General features: G+C 42.8%; 1 protein-coding gene and 1 long non-coding RNA gene across 3 annotated transcripts in view; one reads left to right on the forward strand and one right to left on the reverse strand.

Moving 5' to 3' along the window:
• The window catches only part of LOC140936259 (scavenger receptor cysteine-rich type 1 protein M130-like), a 33050-nt gene that overhangs the window by 5487 nt on the left and 3756 nt on the right, over positions 1-23807 (forward strand). For both annotated transcript variants that reach the window (XM_073385700.1, XM_073385699.1), the window contains exons 2-15: positions 4050-4229; positions 5175-5440; positions 7256-7514; positions 8482-10283; positions 11850-12018; positions 12728-13444; positions 14193-14546; positions 14792-15049; positions 16355-16560; positions 17271-17394; positions 17997-18299; positions 18885-19157; positions 21436-21732; positions 22920-23219. In XM_073385700.1, coding sequence (XP_073241801.1) covers positions 4050-4229; positions 5175-5440; positions 7256-7514; positions 8482-10283; positions 11850-12018; positions 12728-13444; positions 14193-14546; positions 14792-15049; positions 16355-16560; positions 17271-17394; positions 17997-18299; positions 18885-19157; positions 21436-21732; positions 22920-23219 — 5508 coding nt within the window. The remainder of the gene's footprint in view (positions 1-4049; positions 4230-5174; positions 5441-7255; positions 7515-8481; positions 10284-11849; positions 12019-12727; positions 13445-14192; positions 14547-14791; positions 15050-16354; positions 16561-17270; positions 17395-17996; positions 18300-18884; positions 19158-21435; positions 21733-22919; positions 23220-23807) is intronic.
• Positions 308-990, reverse strand: LOC140936639 (uncharacterized). The gene is made up of 3 exons (XR_012165398.1): positions 841-990; positions 623-698; positions 308-486 (listed from the first exon to the last, which is right to left on the reverse strand). It is a non-coding gene; the product is annotated as an uncharacterized lncRNA (long non-coding RNA).

The raw sequence follows: 23807 nt of genomic DNA on the forward strand, positions 1-23807 counted from the left end.
AAATGCGGTGCCACCGTTGAAATACAAACATTGATCGCTGACAGAAAACGTTGGTCGTGACTCTTGTCAAAACAAAGACAATAGTTAATACAATATACAAACTGGTTTTCAAAATCAAGCGACAGCTATGCCAGCAATACTGGTGAATTTTAAGTGAATTAGGTAGCTATTTGTTCACAAGTTTGTCCAACAAACTCATCAGTGATTTAGTTTGGTCTTGTTGCTGTCTCAACATCAGTTGTTGTGACGCCAAGAGTTGCTGTTGCTGCTGTTGTTGTTGTTCTTGCATTTGCCGCATCATTTCACTTTGATTCGGACCTTCTATCCACAGCAAAGACAGGCTTGGGACAGGTATTCAAAGTGTTGGCTACTCTATCCCAAATTTCGCTTCTTTGCGACGAACCCTTTCTTGTTTTGAACGGATTCTCGGAAACAACCTCTCTGCATAACAGGACATCGTGCTCGCTTGTCCAGTACATCACATTACTGCGTGAAAAAAAAAGAACAGTCTGTTTTAGTTTGTTTTCAATGAAGAACATAAATATAAAATTTAAACTAACTTTAATCTTACATTTAAGCAGGACAGGAAATTGAATCTTCTAATAAACTAAATTGGACTTACTTGCCAGTTTTCGACTTTGGTATCGAACTCGGCGGGTCTGCGTGTTGTCCATTCATCATAGCGGTAACCAATTGACCTGCAGTAAAAGGCCAATTAAAATGTTTGTTTGGTATTTTTTTACGATAAATAACATTTTTATGGACTTAGAAAAACAGTTTTGCCTTCAAGGTAGCAAAAGAAAATTTAATTCTAGGTCAAATTCAGTAGAAACTACTCACGTTTTCTGGAAACGCTGCAAGTGCCAACCTCGTGTTCTGAACGTGAAGAAGACGCGTTGCAGTTTAGCGCCAAGCATGCGCAGTGAAGCACTTTATGAGCAAATTACTTCCGGTGACGTTTCAGGCTGCGTCGCGTTCTGGTTCGTAAAGTCCCCTATCACGCTGGCGCTTCTCGCCATGCAAAACCAATTTTTGAGAAAAAAACCGACCGTTTTGCAGTCTAGAAATTTTAACGGATATAGAGTTATTTATCATTATTATTTATTATTATTATTATTATTATTATTATTATTATTATTATTATAAGCCGATCACCATGAGTAATGGTAACCTATAGATGCGAGAAATTTTAGAGAGCAGATGACCTTCCTTAAGTCCGTCTACCCACCCCCTACATGTAAGTCAGTGACAAATGTCACATTTTCTTCCAGCACCATAAAATACATGGAAAATGACAATAACCTGTCAGTTATATACATCCTTGTGAAAAATGAATTGACAGCTGTGAGAGCCGAGTCTAGTTTTCGACGGAATTTTAATGTCTACAAACAGAGCTAGGTAGAGCTAGGGCGAGAAAAAAAAAAACAAAGGAGACGAATTTCGTGGGAAGGAAAACCTGAAAATTTTAAGATGGGGATAAGAATATTAGAAATGCTAGCGGCCACTAAGATGAAAATGAGCGGCAGTGCAAAAAAAAAAAAAAAAAAAGAAGCAAACAGGTAGACATACGACAATAGAGAGTTAAAGCTTCACATGTACGGCAAACGTCAGATTCAGGTGCGTCAGATTCAAGTTAGCGTATATCCTATAGTTCAAGGGTTATGAATATTTAATAATCATTATTAATAAACCTCGGATCAGGGTGGCATTTAATTTGTTCAGGATATCTATCATATCGGTAATTTTTTTTTACTTTCGGAGGGTGGTTATTTTCGGGGGGATCGCTACTTTCGGGATTTGCTAATACCTGTGACATTTTATCGCTACTTTTGGAGGTTCGCTACTTCCGAGGGGTTTGTTACTTTTGAGACTTTACGGAATAAGTATATTAACGAGAACTTTGCTTTTAGCCCTAGCTAAATCTATACGTTATTATGTAGATACTCTCAGTGTTCAACTGGCAACCAGTTCCCGGTACAAGTCACATTCTGCAACCTTAGTAGTCGAGAACCCGTCGGTGCATTCGTACTGATCCCATAAGAGGGTAGTTTTTTGAATCTGAGCCACATCAAGATTATCAAGATTCGCCCTAACGTTTTCAAGATGCCCAACTAATCCTTTTGAGATTGTCCTAAGTGCCCGACAACAATAGGCACAACTCTTGTTTTGACCGTCCATAGTTTTCAATTCTTTTGCCAGGCATCCCCTGGTACAGCTACATCAATAATTTGTTGTTTATCTACTACAGCACAGCAAGGTCAGGTCTATTGTGTTTTAGTAAAGTCCAGCTAGTGGTCTTTGATCAATGCTGCGTTCTGATTGGTTGAGCTACTACTAGGCTATATGTTATAGCCCACTAGTATCGAAAAGCGCCGGCTTTGAAAACCAGTACAATGGCGGCTGAATCGCGTTTTGCTAGGCTAAAGTTGTTTTGTCTCGATATTTTTGACCAACTATTTGGATTTTATGAAAATAATTATTCCTCTCGCCCTCACGGCCTCTGAGTCAATAGCCCATTCGGCCTTCGGCCTTATGGGCTGTTGGCTCAGAGCCCATTCGGGCTCGAGGAATAATTGTTAATAAGCTGGTGATCAGTCTGTATGCTAAAATCCCAAAGGATTTTGACTTCCTCGGACTCTCGAACTTTTCCAGAGAAATGCTCATACCACTTGTCAGCAACTTTTAATCCGTGCTTTCTGCACAGGCACCAATGGAGAGCTTTTGCAACACTATCATGCCTACAATCGTGGACAAAACTGTTGAGAAAATTGCATACTTGGGGGGCATTTTTTTAGACTTCGTAGCCGACCGATTCTTCCCTTCCCCCCTCCCCCCTGGAAGCAGTGTTGTTGGGTCTTCAAAGGAAAGCCGGATCTCTAAGCATTTGGCATTTGTAGGAAGCAACTTTGAACTGGGGGAGGGAGTTTTCTTCACGCAAAGCCGTTGATTTGGAAATAGTTTTGTTGCGTTAGGTAGTGCGCATTAATGAAAACATTTTCTCAAGTAGTTTTGTCCAGGATTGTAGATCTTTTAAAATGTTCTCTCTGAGCCAACACTGGACATTCACAAACTTTGTGGCTTGCTGATTCCTCCGCACTCTTGCGCAACCTGCATTTTGAGCAGACAGTCTGTTTTCCAATCTTTGCTTTTACTGCATTGGTTGGCAATGTCTGGTCCTGGGCCGCTGCTAACAATCCTTTGTCTCCTTCTTAAATTCTTCTTTAACCACGTCCAAGAGAGATTACTTGTCACACCCTCTGCATGCCTTAAAAACTGACCATGCAATGGTTTTTCCTTCCAGTCCGCCATTCTCTCTTCATTTCTTTGTTACTTATACTGCAAAGGGTCACTTTCAGCTTTAGGCTTCAAAATGTGGCAGGTAGCTTTCAGCAGCATTTTCTGACTCTGCGGAACATATTGATTCAAACTCAACTGTTCCATGGTGACAATCCGCTGCACTAATCAACCCTCATCCATCTTCCTTCCTCGGCAAGTAGTTTCTACTTGTATTTGCTCGAAGGTTTAGAGCACCATAGATTTTGACAATTTTCTTGTCTTTTTTGTCTTGTCTTGAGAAAACATATTATTATTATTATTATTATTATTATTATTATTATTACTATTATTATTATTGTTATTATCATCATCATCATCATCATCATCGTCATCCTCATTAAACACAGCTTCTGGATGGCTTGCTGGAGTCTTCCTTAAACATCAAGTCACCGCCTGTGACCTTAGGTCTCCAAGACTTTGCGAAGGATTCATGCTGCACCCAGTAAGCATGCTCTCTACAATGATTCCAAACGACATGTGATACCAGTCACTCCTCACCATTTTTCTATATCTTTCGAGATAGTTCCTAATGCACCAATTATGATTGGCACCGAAGTTACTCTGGGCAATTTCCAGATCCGTTTCAACTCCCGCTTCATGGCTTGGTAGTTCTCAATTTTCTCGTTCTCTATTATTATTATTATTATTATTATTGTTATTATTAATATTATTATTATTATTTCTAACCATTCATGTCATTTTGTCCTTCCTAGGTTTGTGTCTTCAAGGAACATTTTTAAAGGGGACATATTGTGTACCCAATTGCGGTCCTGGTTACTATGGTAACAATGTTACCAGGACATGCCGGAAGTGCGACCCGAGCTGTAAAACCTGCCTTGATGGTGATGGGCCGAAGAAATGTTCTAGCTGTAATCCTCCGTTACATATTCAAGGTAAGAGCTATGAGATATGTTGGAGTATCCAGATCATTTTATTCCCGTATCCACTTTTTTTGACCTTTACATTTCTTTCCTGATCAGGACCAAGCGCAGTCTGTCGATAAAACGATATTCGACAACAATCGCCGACAATCGTTTGCGACACCAATCGAAATCGATAAAGAAAAGAGTTTTGACTTCGATTAATATCTATTTCCGATAGAAATCGACAATGATTGACTTATCGATTGTTATTGATTACTACCGATTGACCACGCCTGGCAAAGAACAGCTGGTACCCGTCATCCCACTCACTCCTATCACTGGCTCGTGCTTAAATGATGTATCAGATTCTAGCAATCGAAAAGGCTGTGAAAGAAGAGAGTGCCGCAAGAACCTCAACTCTCGTCAAAGCACCTGAATTCGGGTAACTCTAACATGAAATCAGGCTCTGTTTTCGTTTTGCTTTACAAAAACTTCCGTCGGCAAGCGGGCAAAATTTCAGCGCGGTCACCTCCTTCCTCTCATTTTTGCCTCGTCGTGAGAGACCTCTGCTAGCAGGGAACCTCAGAGAGAGAGAGAGTCGCTTAAAATTAGCCCTCCGAGCAGGCTCACTTTAGCGAGTTTGGGAAGCGAAGCTCGCGAGAAGAATTTTTCCTCGCCCCATTCTTCTGACAGGCTTCTTCGGCTTTTGCTGGTTACTCCACCACTATTTTTTCTCGAACTCGCACAAGTGTGCCTGTTCACCTAATAAATTTTGTTTTTTGAAGCTTTCATGGGTTCTGCTGCAATGATTAATAGCAAAGTAGCTGTTCTGGTGTTAGTAACGAAGAAAGTTTGTTTGGCGTTTAATTTCCATGACACCTTCACAATATCAGCAAGTTTGTAAACATAAGCGGTTTTAAAAGAAATAACTTCTCCAGCATTCCGCATATTACGATAACGTTTCCTACTCATCAGGAACTTCTTGTGTTGAATCGTGTGGTAACCAGCGATCTAAAGGAAGCCCTTACATCCAATTAAGACTCGTGGGTGGCAAAAATCATTTTGAAGGCCGCGTCGAAGTTTACCATGATAACAAGTGGGGGACCATTTGTGATGACTCTTGGGATATTAACGACGCAAAGGTTGTCTGTAGGGAGCTGTTGCTTGGAGACGCCCAGGAAGCTGTAAAGTTTGGGAGACTGGGAACAGGCTTGGAACGTCAGCCTATCTGGCTTACGGAGGTTAGATATCTGTGCTCGGAATGTACAATTTCCATATTTTTAAGCGTCGAAAAGGCAGTTTAATCCATAGGTATCCCTTATTCAAATGCGATGGGTCTGTAATAAAAAAGGGTGTGAAAACGTTTGCTAATGAACAATAGGCTACCTTGGGTGCTAGATACTTGGGGGCCTGGTCAGTGGTTTCGGTCATGTGCCCCCGCGGCTTAGCCTGAGAAAACAGTCGACATTTTGCCATGCCACCACTGGTTTCTCCTTCGAAATGACACCTGAGCAAAGAGCGCCGAGATAGACCTATATCAATATATTAACATTCCTATTAGGCGGTACTAGGCTCGATTTCCGCCGCTCTCACGGTCCGGGCTTATTTCCCTAACATTGGCTGGTAATAGAGCCTACATTCCTGTTTGGCTGCGAGGCGTAGGGGAATAAAACAAAAGAAGCATTAAAAAGAAGCAATGAATAAGACATTTCTTTTGTTTTATTCCCTCAAGCCTCGGAACCAAGTATAAATTTTATTAGTAAAATCCAACTAAGCGGTCTATTATCAATTCTGCGTTCTGATTGGTTGAGCTACTACTGGGCTATATATTATAGCCCACTAGTAGCGAAAAGTGCGGGCTTTTAGGCAGCAAAAAAGGATTAAAGTCCAGCTTTAACTACCTTAAATTTTTTTATTCTCGATATTTTTTACCAACTAGCTGGCCTTCGGCCTCATGGGCTATTGACTCAGAGCCCATTCGGGCTCGAGGAATAATTGTTAAATATATCGAAATTGGTCCATGCCATACTGATGACGTGTCACCACCCAGATTTGGGTAGTACTTTTGGTTGAAGCAAATTTCCTACCCGGCACGACCAATCAGAAGCACTACCCAGATCCGGGTAGTGACGTTTCATCAGTAAGGAATTTCTGCGCTCGTTTCTGTCATTTCGCGGGGAAACCAGTGGTGGAGTCACGAATTATCGGCCGTTTTCTCAGACTACTTGCGGCTTCGCCGCTCGTGGCTTCTGTTGGCCCACAGGCGATACTGAAGCATCCCGCCATACGCGAGGAAAAAACCCCTGGCACCCAGGGTAACTGAAGTTCTCGACTATCCGTGTAGGTTTTCTTAATCAGACGTACTACCGATCAGTGCGCTTTTACCTTTTTCTATTCACTTACTTCACCTAAATATGTTGACAGGAGCTAACAGCTTATAGGACTTTGATAATGCGCAAGAATGCAGTGCCAGTCTTTATTAGTTCCTTAAAGATCCAAAGTATTGACACCCCCATTTTGGGTAGCTGCGTTCTTGGTATTGTTAACATTTTGCAAAGTCCTAAAAAATACGCTGGCCAATACTCACAACACAAATGAGTTTGACCAGATGTAGTAGAGTATGACTTTGGCAGAAACTCCAGCGACATATTTCAAAGTGCATTTTCTCGTGCTACGTATATTTGATAACTCCATTTCCGTTCATGTTGTTTGCAGTGATCGATTCATTTGTTGGGGCAAGGCGTTGAAGTTTTTTCGTTGAGTTCGGGTTCTTTTTTAAATAAATTGTTATTAATATTATTATTATTTATTGTTATTAAATTTTAAGATTATGGTAAATTCTCGTCTTCATTTGCCTTTTCCTCAGCAAATTCGATCGGGATAAAACAGGATGTTCGTCTAGCAGAAGTATTTCAAATATCAATGGTCATCCGCGGGGTTGTATTTTTGCTGTTCCTTCCCAGGGCTTTTTTAATAGTTTCGCTGCTTCAACAGAGACTTTGTTTGCAGTGATTTATTGATAATGTTTCTTCTTTTCGAAAATTCTTTTTCCGCAGGTAAACTGCACGGGAAATGAAGCGCGACTTGAACATTGCGAGCACCCTACCTGGGGTACGCATGCGTGCGGGCATTTTGAGGATGCCGGCGTGCGCTGCACCGGGCCTGATACGACAAGAGAATGTGTAGATTCGTGCGGCGAGGGGTACTTTGAAGTGAAGGACACCTTGGAGTGCGGTGTCTGTTTGGCGTCATGTTTAACTTGTGCTTATTCCAGGACGAATTGTACCTCCTGCATTAAACCACGATTCTTAAAAGGTGAGGTGACACTTATAATGCTCCTGATTGTCACGTGGCTAGTGTGCGCCTGTTAAGCCCCCCAGCCCAGGGGGGCCTAATAGAGGATTTACGGCATGTGAAGTTGGGAGTAGGGTATGTTCAAGTTGGGATTCGAGTTCTTGTTCGAGTTCAAGTTTGATTTCGAGTTGGACATCGAGTTAGACTTATTATAACATGAGTTATAAGACGTAAGAGCCTACCGACGCTTTTTTTCTATGTTTTATTATATTTCACCATTATCATTATTATTTTTAAATAGTTTAAATCGAAGTCTAACTCGAAGTTCAACTCGCGCGAAGTCCAACTCGAACTCGAATCCAAACTCGATTTTTCGGAATTCCCTGTGAAGTTCGGCGACTGAAACAACGCCGGTCCAAGGCCGTTGTTAGGGACCTTACGATCCGTCAACGGCGACGCCAGTGAAATGTAGCTGAAAAATGGAGTTCGCGTCCTTTGAATCTTTTTCTCCCTTTCACTTTTAAGTCACCCAATTACTTGATGATAGGGAAGTAACGTTGGAACTAAAGAGAGGGGACCGCGTCCGAGTTCAGAGAGAGCTAGTAAAATTTATCGCCTTGCCGTTCCCGTTCTCAAATCAGCTCAAAATTTGGTCATTTCACGTCGCAGTTTTGAAAGGACGGCAAAGCAATGTACAAAAAAGCGTGCAGAGTTGTTGTTTTGCTTATAAAATTAACCTATTGTGTTTTTGACGTCCTCGTTGCCGTTTGCCGTTGCCGTTGCCGTCGTAGTTTCGTAAGGTCCCTACGCCCGGCTGAGCCAGGTGTTAAGAACAGCTAAACCGATCCAACGCCGTACTTCACTTCAATGAATTCGGTGCGGCTCATGTGAAGTACAGTGTCTTAACCTTGCCTAAGTGTTAAATCGAACCATTCCTTTGCATTTGTTAATTGCAAACTGATATATTTAACCTCATATCGTTGTCCAGGAAACGCGTGCAAGACTTACTGTGGAGATGGTTTCTATGGTGATCTTACCGACCGCAAGTGCAAAGCATGTGATCCCGGATGTCGCACCTGCGCAGATGGGACTTCTCCTAATGTTTGCACAAGTTGTCGTGATGACCGATACCTGAATGGAACAAAATGCGTAGTGAGTTGCGCGCCTAACCATGTCGCCCAGACGCGGCGTGTACGTCTGGCGGGAAACAGGCCGACGCATCTGGAGGGCCGCGTTGAAGTGTTTCGTTTTGGATCTTGGTTTACAGTCTGCGACCAAACGTTTGATTTCCGCGAGGCTTCGGTTGTTTGTCGCGAGTTGGGCTTGGGCGCGGCTATCAAAGCCGTCAAGAGAGCTGCCTATGGTTCAGGGTACGGGCGTGTGTGGACAGACATTCTTGGCTGTACCGGCAGAGAAAGCTCAATCTTCGACTGCCCTTTGGTGAGGCGAAGCTACAGTTCACTTTGCTACCATAGTAACGACGTAGGAGTTAAGTGTGCTGGACCCATAACAAAGCACATTAGTAACCGTTGCGTGAAAACATGCGATCCTGGCTGGTTCAAAAATGACAGGACTGACGTTTGTGCCACGTGTGCCACGCAATGCCTGGAATGCATGGGAAGTAGCTACCGCTGTACAAAGTGTGCGGCGCCGAAATTTTTAAAAGGCATCACGTGCGTGGATAAGTGTGCCGATGATGAATACGGGGACATACCCACGCGTCTATGCAAAAAGTGTGACACGGCCATATGCGTGACCTGTAGCGACGGCTTTAATGACAAAAACTGTACTTCGTGTAAAGAACCTAAAGCGCTTAAAAACGGCCGATGCGAGGACAGTTGTGAGCCTATGTTTAGAAAAAACGGCCGTTGCGTTGAGGACTGTGGCTTGTCGATGTACAAGAACAGCGAAAACTATACATGTCTGCCATGCCCCGGTGACTGCATCAGTTGTGAGTATAGTAGCTCAACGCAGAAACCCGTATGTACCGTTTGTAAGCCACCTAAGGTCTATGATGACGCACATAAGGAGTGTGTCGCTAACTGCTCTGGAGGAAGGTATGCTGTTCCGGTTTCAAATTTCACAGGACAGGCCACCCGGCCCAACATAAGGCTGTCAAACGGTAGGGATTATTTGGAGGGGTTGCTGGAAGTTTATCACGACGGCGTTTGGGGGACGGTCTGTGATGACGGTTGGGACTCGGCGGAAATAACCGTTGTTTGTAGAGAACTGTCTTTAGGGAGAGCGGTAACCAACGTTCCTCTTAGCCATATCAAAAAGGGAACTGGTAAGCTATGGCTCGATGATGTGTTTTGCGTTGGGACTGAGGATTCTCTTATGAAATGCCGTCATCGCCCTTGGGGTCAATCCAACTGCGAACATAACGAAGATGTGGTTCTTCGTTGCACGGGTCCAGGTGTGCGCATGTGCAAAAGCAAGTGCCCCGAGGGATTTTTTTCAAAAGGAACTTCATGCATGAAATGCAACTCGTCGTGCGCCTCTTGCAACGGTACTGCAAGTTTGTGTACTAAGTGTGCGCCGGGCTACTTTAAAAAGAATGATACGTGTGTCAAAGATTGCGGTGTCGGGTTTTACTTGGATAGAGTTTGTAAACATTGTGATTCGGTATGTGCTGACTGTGAATTAAGGGCTGATAACTGCACCTCATGCGCGTCACCATTCTACAGGGAGGGAACAAAGTGCGTTGCAAATTGTTCTGGTTTTAAGCCTTCTTCTGTCCCGCTGCTTCGTCTTGTTGGTAGCCAAAGGCCAACCGAGGGGAGAGTTGAGGTAAGCGGAGATAACTTTCTTTGGTCTATTTTAAGCAGGGAAGCTGTGCAGTTTGCACTGATTCGCGAACATTCTAAGAATGCTTTCTTTAACAATCAGATAATATTATATGATCGTTTCAGAAAAGAAACATTATGTTCTGAATGATCACTGTTCTGAATATGTATACAGCTGATGTTGATATAAACTTTGCGTCCTTTTTCACTAGCTAACTAATTTTTCTTACAAATATGACAAGAAACAGTGATTAAATCAGTGAAGTTACGTGTGCTTTGAGACTTCTAATAATCTCGAACCTATCTGTTCGAGATTTTCGTAGGAAGGCTAATGCCCAGGAAAGAGAGCACCCAGTACAAGTGCGCCATGCGCGGGAGAATTTTGAGAACGTAAATAGACCATTTTACAGTTGTGGGCTTAGTATTCTAGCCTTTGAGTAAAGGTGAGGCTGAGGTTGACCTTGTTTTGATACAAACCTGTTGCTCTATTTATGGCAATTTTGCTTAAAAAATACTAGTTAGCAGAAGAACAACATTATTTCCAAAACAAGGTCAACGGACTCCAGCCTTGTTTTCACCTGTAACTGTAAAAGGGGATATTGTAGTTTGAGGTAACAAATAGAGCCAAAGCCAAGATTTGAACTATACACCTATACAACGGAGCGACCGAATTCGCACTGTGACCTACACATTTTCAAATATTTGGTTTTCTTTTTTTAATTTATTGGCAACTAGTACAAACTTCGTCATTCCTTAATCCCTAGCCCTAATCCGAAACCGTATTCACGCTTAAGCACGTAGAAGCTAATTTTCTTACTACCTCAACAGTCCCTCTCTCCATCTTGAAAAGATCCCACAAATATTAAGCAATTATGAAATTCGAATAAGGCTAAGTTTGATCGAAAGAATTATGCAGATTGAAGAGGGTATAATCGGCCGGGCGGATAACACCCTCCAGAAATTTTGCTATTTCTTCTTCGGAAAACGGGGCTACCGGAACAACCTGCACTGACACGACGTGGTTATCAGGGCTTACCGGTTGTCTTCCCTTTTTCTGTGGTGGCTTATTGACTATTGACGCCGGTTTATCGGTTATCGCAGGCATTCTCCAAATTTGCCAACAGTGGCGGGTTCAGTGAAGAACTTACCGGGGGATTTGAGCCATTCAGAAGCGGAGAAAAAAATTGAATGAATAGTTAAACGCATTTTGCTAGCATTTACTTTCAAAGTGTTCTATCAAAAGAGCGTCCCTTATTGCTGTTTACCAGCGTGCAACAGGCTGATTTAGCAACAGACCGAGAACGTCATTTGACGACGGGAAAGCGCGCGGAAAGGACTAAACTCGACTTCCGGTGCCCAATTTGCCGCTCTGCCATTGGTCAAGCCAGTTGTTTAATTTGCGCGCGCCGTCGTCAACTGACGTTCCCGTTCTGTTGCTAAATCAGCCTAATGTGTCGCGGAAGGAATGCACTACACCCCGAGGCGTATTGCCCTCTTCGGATTATTTCATGCACTCCATCTAGTTTTAATTAGCTGAACCCTTGTTAAATGACAGCGTTTTCTATGCCAGGTTCTTCACAACGGTAAATATGGCACAGTCTGCGATGACTCGTGGGACATAGTCGATGCAAATGTGGTATGCAGAATGTTGAACATGGGGAATGCTACCAAAGCAGTCGTTAGAGCAGGCTTTGGAGCTGGAAAGGGTGTTGTTTGGCTGGATGAATTAAAATGTCGCGGTGAGTATATACTGATGTCCGTCCGCCGTGTTCTCAGAAGGTCCCAGGCCGCTCGTTTCCACTTCTTACTCTTCCCTTTGTTGGAAGCGAGCGGCCTCGGACTTGCTAAGAATCGGGCTGGACGTCCGTTGGATGCATAAGTAATTTGAATATTTAATGGTGTAGTTAGCAACTCAAACATGTTGTCCAGTAGGCATCCTTGAAGACCTAGTGTCACATAGTGGCACCTTGGTCTCCGAGAATGTCCAGTTAGTTGATATGTCATCAAAATTGTTCTCTGTTAGTTCTGTCTAAACGTTGCGACGTTGATTTTCGCCATGATACACCTTTGTGTCAGTCATATGAATTTTCGGTGAAAAAAAAAGAGAGAAAAAATGACATTTAACTGTTGGCCCGTTATTTCGTAATGGTCGGATTTCAGTTAATGTAGTGTTTATGAACAAATCTTTTCGATTCCAAACATACCAGAGACTTTAAAAACAACTGTAAATCTTAACCCTCCTATGGGAAAATGAAAGATTCATTGTTGACAGTAAACCGAGTTCTCCTTTTAGTAATTCGGTAAGTTGAGAGGGAAAAGTGGATTACGTGACGCATCGTTTGAGTCTCTGATGTGTTCGGGCCCAGCACTTCATACATTCTGTTAGTTGTTAGTAATTAATACCATACTTTTAGTGAACTCAGAAAGCTACCTCCCAAATTTCTACAGGTAACGAGACATCGCTAATCGCGTGTCCGCACAATGGCTGGGGGCAAGAAAACTGCGACCACTCTGAAGATGCTGGTGTTGTTTGCCAGGGTCCCGATCGGTCGCGTGACTGTCTGTCCGTTTGCGGCGAAGGGTACTTTATCAACACCACGGACAACACCTGTGGAAGGTGTAGCCCGAACTGCAAAAAATGCGTTGGTTCACCAGAAAATTGCTCGGTTTGCGAGAATGGTAAATTCTTAAATAGAACTGGTAATACATTCGACTGCGTGGCCTATTGCAAAAAGGGTCAATTTGGGCATCCCGACACACAGGAATGCCAGAAGTGCTCATCGCCGTGCTCTGACTGCGTCGGAAGTTCAAGAAATTGCACCGAGTGCCCCGCTCACTTGTTTCTTCTGGGCTCCTCCTGTGTTCAAAACTGCAGCAAAGGGCAAGACAAGATTGTCAGTGGTGTCTCCGACATAAGGTTGGTTGGCGGTAACAACTTACTAGAGGGCCGTGTGGAAGTATTGCACAATGGAGAGTGGGGTACAGTCTGCGATGATAACTTCGACATTCAGGAAGCTAAAGTTATCTGTCGGCAGCTGAAGATGGGGGATGCAGTTGCTCCGTACTCTTCGGCTAAGTTCGGACAGGGTACTGGCAAGATCTGGATGGACGACACGCAGTGTGTTGGAAGCGAGAGACGGTTGCAGGACTGTAAAATGCACCATGGTACGTAGCTTATTTTAATAATTAAGCCTGCCCTCTCACTCGGAAAAGTTGCTTAAGTCTGAAAAACAAGTAGTACCACGTGAAAGTACTGCTGAAGAGGTTTAATTTCAGTGAATGGAAACAGCGTAGGATTTCACGCACAGACTTAAACGATAGAACTACAGCCGAACCTCCATGTGCGACCACCTCTCGTAAGAGACCACCTCCTATACGCGACTGCCACTCCAAAACAGCAAAATGTTACAAGTCAAAGCCTTACAGTTGGAACCTCCAGTAAACGACCACCTCATGTAAGCGACCGCGGCCACTTTTTGGGCCTGACGGTTAATGATTGCCTATTGTTTTTAGCCCCTTATACGCGACCACTTGATGCATTATCTGATCTCTATATCTTCGCTGTGTGCACTATGCTACTTGGAATATACGAAGAACTTTAGTGACAACATGGAACTACACATGTCGTAACTTAGACATTGCACGCGATAAATTATTTTCCATAAAGTAGATGTGCCTGGACCTCTTCTGGGAAGAGGCCCCCTGTGGTTCGATTCTTGTAAACGACCACCTCCCGTAAGCGACCACTCAGTCTTGGCATTTTGGGTGGTCGCTTACGGGAGGTTGGACTGTACATACTAAATAAATAGTGCCTTGTGGACGTACTGCTAAAGAGGTTTCATTCTGTTATTGCATTTTATTGTTTTTGAATTTGTAGTTGTATAATGGTGACATCAATTCAATCTGTTTTCAGGTGGATTCGGTGCAAATAACTGCGGTCACTCGGAAGATGCTGGGGTGAAGTGCTCAGGACCTGACCAATCAAAGCGATGCGTGTCGAAGTGTGGCGACGGCTTCTATGACTACAAGGGCACGTGCAAACGATGCCTGTCCAAGTGTGGTAGCTGTCACGGCAGACCTGATTTGTGCTCTCTCTGCAAAAAGCCTTACTTTTTGCAGTTTACTGATTGCGTATTACATTGTCCCCTGGGGAAGTACGGAAATACAAAGACCCGCAAGTGTGTTCCGTGTAATAAGCGTTGTCAGTCGTGCTACGACGGTGAGAGGGATGATCTGTGCAAATCTTGCCCTGAAGGCTTGTTCCTAAGTAAGTTTTATCCTACAATCTCTGATAAAAAAGAAAAAAAGCGCGAGGCAAACGCAACAGGGATAGGAATAAGATATTTTTTCGCGCGCGCCACGCACTCCACAAACACGTCGCGCTGTCCTTCGCTTGCCTGAAAAAGCGATAAAATAGCGCTTTTCTACAAGCTAATTAAGTGGATGCAATCCACAAATCCACTCAAATGCGTCACGCTAACATAAAACGTCACGTAATTTTCGCTCCTTTAGTGGGCCTGAAGTGTGTACCGGACTGTGGAAAAGGCATGAAGCCAGTCTCCTCCATGTTTCCACCGAAACCAAAGAAACCTCTAGTGCGTTTGGTAGATGGTAAAAGTAAACGAGAAGGAAGGGTAGAAGTATTTTACGCTGATGAATGGGGCACTGTGTGTGATGACGATTGGGACCTCAAGGAAGCAGCTATAGTTTGTAAAGAGCTTGGTTTCGGAAAAGCTTTACTGGCCCCGAAGCATTCATTCTTTAAGAAAGGTCAGTTCCTATTTAAATACACTTAGTCAACGCTTGAGTGTCTTGTTTTACTTTTTGTGTTAAAAGTTTATTGATAAAGATGAATTGTCATCGTTCATATCACAAGTGGCATGGACCAATAAAATGTGAGTTTCCGGCGGGTTTTGAACACGTGAGCCTGGTACAGGTTCTAGGTTCCTGGGTTCAAAATATGGGATACGAACAGGTTCTCAAGGGTTGGAGGATCCATCAGTTCCCGGACATCTAGTCTTGAAATACCTCGTCCTTTAGGCCATGTCTCGAGACGGACACCTCCGTCAGATAGAAATAAAGGAGTCCATTGGAATCCATTTGTTTTCCAGTGGAATCAAAAAGAGCTCTTGGTGGAATCTAGTGGAGTGTGGACAACTCTTAACAGATTTGAACATTAGTGGCTGAAGATAGAATAGTCATTGAAATAATTAATACGTTGTGATATTAGAGGTCTTTAGATTAGAGGATAGGGGTGACTACTTGGACGAGACTTAACTGAAAATTTTCTGGCGGTTTTCTTAAGAAATAGATACATTGGAAAGCTTCATGGGACATCTTTTTTCACCTAAAACATGGTTCTTACGGGCCTTAGAAAGTCTTTGAAAAACCATAATGTCCTTGACAAGTCTTTCAAAATTGAAAAATCATTGTTGTGGGATATCCTTAAGAAGGCCTGGAATTTTCCACAGAAGTCCTTGTTTTGAAAGCGTCTTGAATAAAAATAACCTTTGTGAAAAAAAAGTGTTTTGCGGAAACAAAAGACTGAAAGCACAGAAGTACGCAAATTTTCTTAGTAATCATGATAGTGTGTTTTCTTATGATTTCAATTTCCCGGCATAGTTCATTATCCGTTGTTTGCAGCGCCTTAGGAACCGTTCCTTCCTGTGGGAAGCGATTGCAATAAGCAATCCCTCCTACACCTAGGAATTTGAAAGGTCTTTAATTCATGTTGTTCTGTGTCAAATTACAAAAAAAATTGTCTTAGTCCTTGAAAAGTCCTTGATTTTACCCCCCAAGATTCTATATGAACCGCGAAAAAGTTAACCCGGTTATTTTTCTTGAAGGAGGTTAAGCCCCCTCGAGATCGCAAAATGATAAAACTTTTTTACGCTACTTTGACATTCTCACTAAGAGCCGTAGTAGAATGGCGACGGCTATCACGTCTTCCCGCCAAAATGACACTGGTTCACGCGCGCGCACTACTCAGTGTTGAGTTCTCGTTCTCGCCTTACAGTCTAAAGGTAACTATTTTTTCTAATGTGCAGTGTACGGTTATTTGTTTTCGTGTTATAGGAAGTGGTATCATCTGGATGGATAACGTGAATTGTTTTGGCTACGAGACCTCCCTCACTCAGTGCCGGCAAGTTGGGTGGGGTCTGGGTAACTGTGATCCATTCCACCGTGAGGATGCTGGTGTTGTTTGTGATAATGCAACAGTGGAAGAAGTTAGCAACAACTACTGCAGACACCTCAACCAGGGATCGTGTTCAGGTTTAAAGGTAATTAAACTGACCAACACGGTTTTGTAATCGCTCTTTAGGCGATCCAAACCGGCAAGGAAGTAGGCAGACTAGTGAGTACAATGTATAATGATGTTAATATACAGCTAATGACGCGTGACTCTTCTTTTGACAATCACAAGAAATGCACTGTACCTAGAGCTGGCAACATGAATTCGTGCAACCCGTTCTAAAGGTGATTTTACACGAGACGATTTGCAACGACAATTTTTAGCCCAACAATACAAAGCGTTGCAATGTTGGAGCAATGTTGTGACCATTCGAAACAGTGTCGTAACAATGTTGTAATGCTGTGTTGCACTAAAAATCGTCGTGGCCGATCGTCCCATGTAACATCACCTTAAGAGCGAGAACATATGCAACTCAGTGGTGACCAGAGCGGAAAAATATGCACGCATGTTTCCAAGCGCGGGAAAATAAAATAATCCGGCCTTTTTTTTACAGGTCGGTTGCATGGATGTATTTTGTTTTATACCTGCAACGGGAGAAAAAAGGAAGTGAAGGCCAGCTTGACCGACGTCATTTTAGAAAGATTTGCCTACGAACTGCCTGATGAGTTTAATCGTGGTAAAGACAGTCCTCAAGACAGGCCTCGTCTAGTGACTTACGGCAAACCTAATCGTGTCATTTTAACAATGCTAACTATGAGCTCTAGTCTGAATATCTTACTCAGTATTATCTGTTTATAGGAATGTGACACAGCTAACAGAGTAACCTGTGTTGATCTTGATATATTTAATCCTGATGGCAAGCAAGAGTCTGTGTGTTTACAGTGTCCCCTCGGGACCGCCGGAGACGGCAAAGAATGTAGAGGTAAATAAGGCTATATCTCTACGATACCGGACAACTCAAGCTAAAGTTGAAATTTGCCGGTTTGAATCGTAAACGCTGCAGCATGTCTGTTGCCTTGAGTTACGTATGTTTGTTTCGCTGTAATTTTTTTTGTCTTTCTTTCTTTCTTTCTTTTTTTTTTTTCACCCTTCTTACCACAGTTTGGAGACCTTTTGATTCGAGGACGGGAACGACCACGAGTACGAGATTTGACTGAAATATTTTTCGCGTATTCTTCAAAAAACCGACACCCCGGAAAGCCTCATTGTAATTTCCGAAACGTTAGCACTGTTATCTCTATTCATGGAGAAGGTAAGGCCCCCTCACGATCGCAAAATAATAAAACTTCTAACATGTGATAACTTGTTTCCATCACTACGACATTCTCGCTAAAAGTCGTAGTAGAATGACTATGGCTATCACGTTTTCGCGCCAAAACGGATGCTGGTTCACGCGCGAGCTCTACCTAGTATAGAGAAAATCTCGTACTCTTAATCGTTCTCGTCTTAAAATGTAAAGGTTTCTTATAAAAACAGTGTGCTATCCACGAACGTTGACATCTGTTGTGTCTCAATTCTTTCAAGTTGTGGCCTCGAAGCTCCCGGAATTCGATCGAGTGCCCCCTGTTAAAACAGAAGTCAAGGCCCAAGAGGTGATTAATCTGCGTTGTCGTTCCAAACCCCCGCTGATACTTCCAACCCTAAAAGACTGGCGTAAAGACGGTCAACCTCTCCTTGAGCTGGCTAAGAACTCCAGTCGCATTAGTACGAGCTCAGGAAATCTGCTCATTAGATCTGCCACAAGAGAAGACAGCGGTAATTACACCTGTACCCTCGTCAATACTGAAGGAAACGTTACAAGCAACGTGTCCGAGGTTATTGTAAAAGGTAAAATTTTCAACCTGCTTACTTTTTCGATTTTTATTAAGAACATTCTGTGAGCAGTTTTTTTCTTCTCAGTGGACGTAGACTGCGAGCAAAGCTCTGAGACTCCATCCCGTGATTTGAGAATCAGTAGGCCAAGGCAGTACACACATTGTAATTTTCTATAAACATCTCCCTCTACCTACACACTAGTCTCCCACACATTCGTTTTTGGAATTGTACAGACGTTTGTAGGGCCGGCCGGGAGGGGGGAGGGGGGAGGCGGGGGGGAAGTTCGTGCCACCAATCATACAAACGTCTGTAAAACGTCTAGACTGTACTTTGTGGAGCACTAACTTCGCTTGTTTTGGAGTATCACCTTTACACTGTAATTTTAATGCGCTATTCCCAGCAGTGTCGATGGATATTCGCTTACTGTTCTTTATCAAAAGTGGAAAAAAACTGAGGAAGGGCCCATTTAGCATTAACTACAATTACATAAGGCAGGAGCATCGGGGGGGGACTGTTCTGAATTTCAAACTTGTTTAATGCATTACATCTATGTTTATGTTTTGTTTTTGTTTTCTTCTTTTAATTTGAATTTTGCAGAGGCGCCGCGGATCATCGGTGTCTCTTCAGCGGATGTTAACAGAGGTGATACTGTGAACTTGAGCTGTGTCGTGTCCAGTTTCCCAGGGTCCAACATCACGTGGAAGTTTAAAGGGAAAAGCGTCTTTGCCTCTCCTCAGAAATATGTGTTGTTAGATAGCGTGTACACGCTAAGGATACTAAGCGTGCAGTTCGAGGATGCTGGGCTGTATGAATGCACTCTTGTTAATGAGCTGGGAGAGGCAAGAGCCAATGCGTCGCTTGTCGTTGGATGTAAGTAATCATTGTGGTTATCGTTAGCATAAACATTATGGCCTCTACTTTTGTGGTTCATTAGAGAGCTTTATCAAAGACGTTTTAAGCGACGCACATCAATCAGAAATGAGGCCTTTTCCCTTTCAATATGCCTTGACGCTACTAAATTTATATTGCTGTGTGTCTTCAGTCTTATAGAGACGATTTGCCCGAAAAATTAGGCAAAACCACTGCCTAAGAGTACAAAACGTGCAATTACTGTCGACGTGCGTCGCTTGAAAACGTTTTTGCTTAAGCTCCCTATGTACATAGAAGTTAGTCAGTTCCAGGCTCTCAGATGGTGGGGAAGACGCGAAAGTGTATGGCGCGAATCCCCCTCTCCCCACTTTCCTCCCGTTTTCTTTTTTTTGTTCAAGCTTTCTCAATTCCGCGGGCCCGACTACCTCGGAACCTGGAACAGGCTACATAGAAGTAAAATGTAGCCCTCATTATCGGCGATTTGTCGGCGATTCTATTGACCATTTTGTGCCATCACTAAGACTGGCTGAAAGGTAGGGAAGCCAGTCTAAGAAAATGCCAAATGATGAAACAGAGTAGCTAAAAAAAAAATCGCAGCAGTGACATCGCGACCATTTTTGATTACAATAGGCCACCATTCTACAGTTACAGTCGAATCTCTCGTAAGCGATCACCTGGTAAATTCGAAAGAATGACCGTAACTAGAGCTGGTCGCTTACGAGAAAGAGTTCTCGTACGCGACTGCTCAGTAAAACAATAGGGGGTGGTCGCTTGCTAGAGCTTAATAACTCGTGGAGAGAGAGAAAAAAAACGAAATTAATGTTTAATGAGTGTCTTTAAACCTGATATGGACACGGCTAAACTTAGACCATTACTGCAGTGTGCAGTTTCGTTATAGTGTTATGAATAAAATTCTGAGTGGTCGCTTACGAAGGCTGAAAAATAAAGAGAAAGTCCAGTTGGATAATCCCAAAAGTGGTCGCGGTCGCTTATGGGAGCGGTCGCTTACGACAGCTTTTCATTACAAAGTTGAAGTCATAGTTCAAACGGGGTTTTACGAACTGAAGGTGGTCGTAACTAGAGCTGGTTGCTTAAGAGAGTGGTGGCAAGGAGAACTTTGACTATATTTACAGTGCTTATTGCCCTGACCTTTGACCTTTGAATAGAAGCGAGGCTGAAGGTGGCCAACCTTCCTGTTTCATCACATGTAAATGATGATGTTCACGGGCTTGTCAATATAAGAATAACCCGATTCGTATATGAAAAGTAGGAAAGTTTTTAACAAATCCTTGTCACCCACAGCCTCGCTTCTATTCAAAGGCCAAGATACTGAGCAGACAAATGTAAAAATTAATGACCTAATGATCCCAAAGCTAGTTCTTGCTGAGGCACAAGTTGTTATTAGCGTAATATCTCAGCTACTTTCTAAACTTTAAGCTCTTCGAAAGCCTTGTAATATGAAGTTTTAGTAAAATCCAGCTAGTAGTCTATTATCAATGCTGCGTTTTGAAAGGTTGAGCTACTACTAGGCTATATGTTATAGCCTACTAGTAACGAAAAGCGCACTCTTTTTGGCGGCGAAAAAGGATTTAAGTCTAGCTTTAACTAGCTAAAAATTTTTTATTCTCGATATTTTTGACCAACTAGTTGGATTTTACTAAAACAATTATTCCTCTCGCCCTCATGGCCTCTGAGTCAATAGCCCATTCGGCCTTCGGCCTCATAGGCTATTGACTCGGAGCCCATTCGGGCTCAAGGAATAATTGTTAAGTAGTCACCACTTCAAAGAAGCAAGAAGGAAACTGGAACCGAAATGCGTTCCGCAATTGTTTCTGGGATTGTTACTGGTGACGTGCCGGTCAGCTACTGGCCAATTTTGTTCCCCTGTCCCTAGTAACAGTCCCAGAGGTCTTTGCGAACGTTAATTCGGTCCAGTTTCTTTTTGGTTTTGAAAGTGGTGGATCGTTATGTAAACTCCTCTACTTTCTCCAGTAGGCGTATTGAATTAGTTTATCACGTGATCAACTTTCGGTAAACACGAAAACAGTTCCCTTTTGAAAAATTTTGTTAGCACAAGCTGAAAGAGCATATTAAAATTAGGCATACGGAGAGAGATATAAGGCTGAAAATTTACAGGTTACCGAATTTTAATATGCGGTTTCAGCTGGTGCTAACAAAATTTTTCAAAGGCGAACTGTTCTTGTGTTTACCGAAAGTTGATCACGTGAGGAACTAATGCAAAAGGCCTATCGTTTTGTTGTATTTCCTCTTTCTTCAGTGACAGTTGACTTCCTAATTTTTCCACCAAATTCTAAAGTGGCCAAGAAAGGTGCTGATGTGACTCTTGACTGCAAGGTAAAAGGCTTTCCGCAGCCGCAGTTAGTGTGGAAGAAAGATGGAGAATTATTGACGAATACCAGTCGAGTGTCGGTCATAACTGACGTCGCAAATAAATCCTTTACGACAAGTAGGCTACAGATCCGGAGATTCACCAAAGAAGACGTCGCTGTTTATTCATGTATTTCTTGGAATCGTGGAAGTGTTCGCTTTACACAGACACGGGTTTTGTTAACTGGTGAGTCCCTCTGTTATTGTTACTAGAAGAGCGTTGTCCCCAAGTTGGAAATCCCTGTTAGGTGGTTGACTAGGTTCGTCGGGTTTTTCCTAGTTAACTACATGTAGCCTAAACAGTCCATAGGGTGGGAAATTGTCTCTAAGGCAGACAACAGACCATTTTAAGCAGATGTTTATTTAATCATATATATGTGCTCGCTGACCAATATTCTAAAGGAATTTAAAACAGGCGATAGCAACGATGACGTTGTTTGTAAAGTGCCTTCGCGTTCTTTGAAATTTATGGCAGTTATTTCATTTGGCTCAGTTGGTCAAATGTATAGGCGAGTTTTCCTAGCTTTGAGTTTTCAGGCAGCACATCAAAGTTGAAAGAGAGAACAATTTGTCATCGAGTGTTTGCATGCTCTATAATACGTCACTTCTTGAAGTTTTACCTGTAGTCCTACAGTGACGGCGAAGAGGTGTAAAAAAAGCATGATGTATACATGTATGCAGAGGTGTTGGTTTGGTTGTTGAACCTATTGCTGTTTTGACGTTCCCATTGCCTTTGCCGTCGTGATTGCTGTAACTCCCTATTATCCAGTACGTGCCTTATTTTAACCTTCCGCAGCACAAACACCGTACACTAACAGTAACAAAAAAGTGAAGAAATAAATAAACGTTTTTTTAAAAAACTTTATCTAACCCTGATCTGAATATAAGGTAAGAGCAAAAGCAGCTGTTCTGTATATTTGAAACAGAGAGAACTGGATCTAGAACCAGAAAGCTCAGAAAAAATTCCGACCTCCCGATGAAATGTGAACTCACGACCCTTCGAGGTCTTGATCGAATGCTCTACCACTGAGCTAGTGGAGACTCTATCATGTGCACGGTCGACATTTGATTAATTATGCACCAGCGGTAGCTGGGCTGTACTAGTAGTTGGGGTTACTGCACTTGGGCATTGTACAACTCCTTGAAGTTTTTGCTCGTTATCGTAGTGGATATGAAAATCAGAAATGAGTCCTACACTGCTCACTCTCTGACCATCACTCTTATTCTTTTTCTCTAAAGAAATCGACACTTGTTTGGTGGTTCACGTATTTCTAAGTATCCAGTTATGGAGCAGTAGCCAACTAGACCAACATTTTTTGAGTTTATTTTTGCTGGTTGCAATTGTATTTATTGGTACTGGTTTTTCTATTTTAGGTCCGCCCATGATCATTAGGGCGCCAGAAGACATCTCAGTCCTTTCAGGAACCAACGTTAGTTTCTTCTGCCGCGGTATTGGCTCGCCAACACCACAGCTCACGTGGTTGAAAAACTCCAAGACCATTCAGTCATCCAAACGGATACTGATTGATGATAGGGAGGGTGATGAAGGGAATCTCAAGATCTTCTCTGTAACCGTTGACGATATAGGAACGTACACATGCGTTTATGAGAACGCTAAGGGTGAAGACAGAAGGTCGGCGGTGCTCATTGTGGACGGAGTTCATCCGGAGCAAGGTAAGTTTGGGGTCAACCTGCACCGATTCCAAACAACGTTTGTGGTCGGTTGGGAAAACAATAGGGATGGTGACATAACAATGCCTCTATCCCTGAAAACAATAGGTTGTGCAGGTTATAGGGACCAATGAAATGCTAGGTTTGGAAGGGTGCTGGTTAATAGTAAGTTTGGAGCGAAAGGGCGAGCGTGTTTCTGTAGGGAAGTAGTTATATCAGCAGCGATAGTAACGCTATGAAGATAGTCATTGGCAGTCCTAACGAAAACCAATTTACTTCGACTTGGTACGTTTAATAAAACCAGCTGCTGGAACACCTTAATCTGATGCACCAATTTTCAACCGGTCGCCTGGAAAATTTGTCCGGTTCCGTGTGAACAATGCCTTAAGTTTTGCACTTGGCCTATTACTTTTTCCCCTCTCGAAATAGCCATTTTGAGTCGGCGTGCGAGATGGGTCTTCGCTTTGTCGAATGGCACTAACCGACTGTTTTGAGCACGCTATCGTTCTATTTTGACGGCTATTGCGATGTTGCGCAGGAACCAAAATTCGTCACCCAAATTCGTCCCAAAACAGTCCCACAGAGAAACTC

This window comes from Porites lutea, chromosome 5 (genome assembly GCF_958299795.1).
Source record: "Porites lutea chromosome 5, jaPorLute2.1, whole genome shotgun sequence".
Taxonomy (NCBI): domain Eukaryota; kingdom Metazoa; phylum Cnidaria; class Anthozoa; order Scleractinia; family Poritidae; genus Porites; species Porites lutea.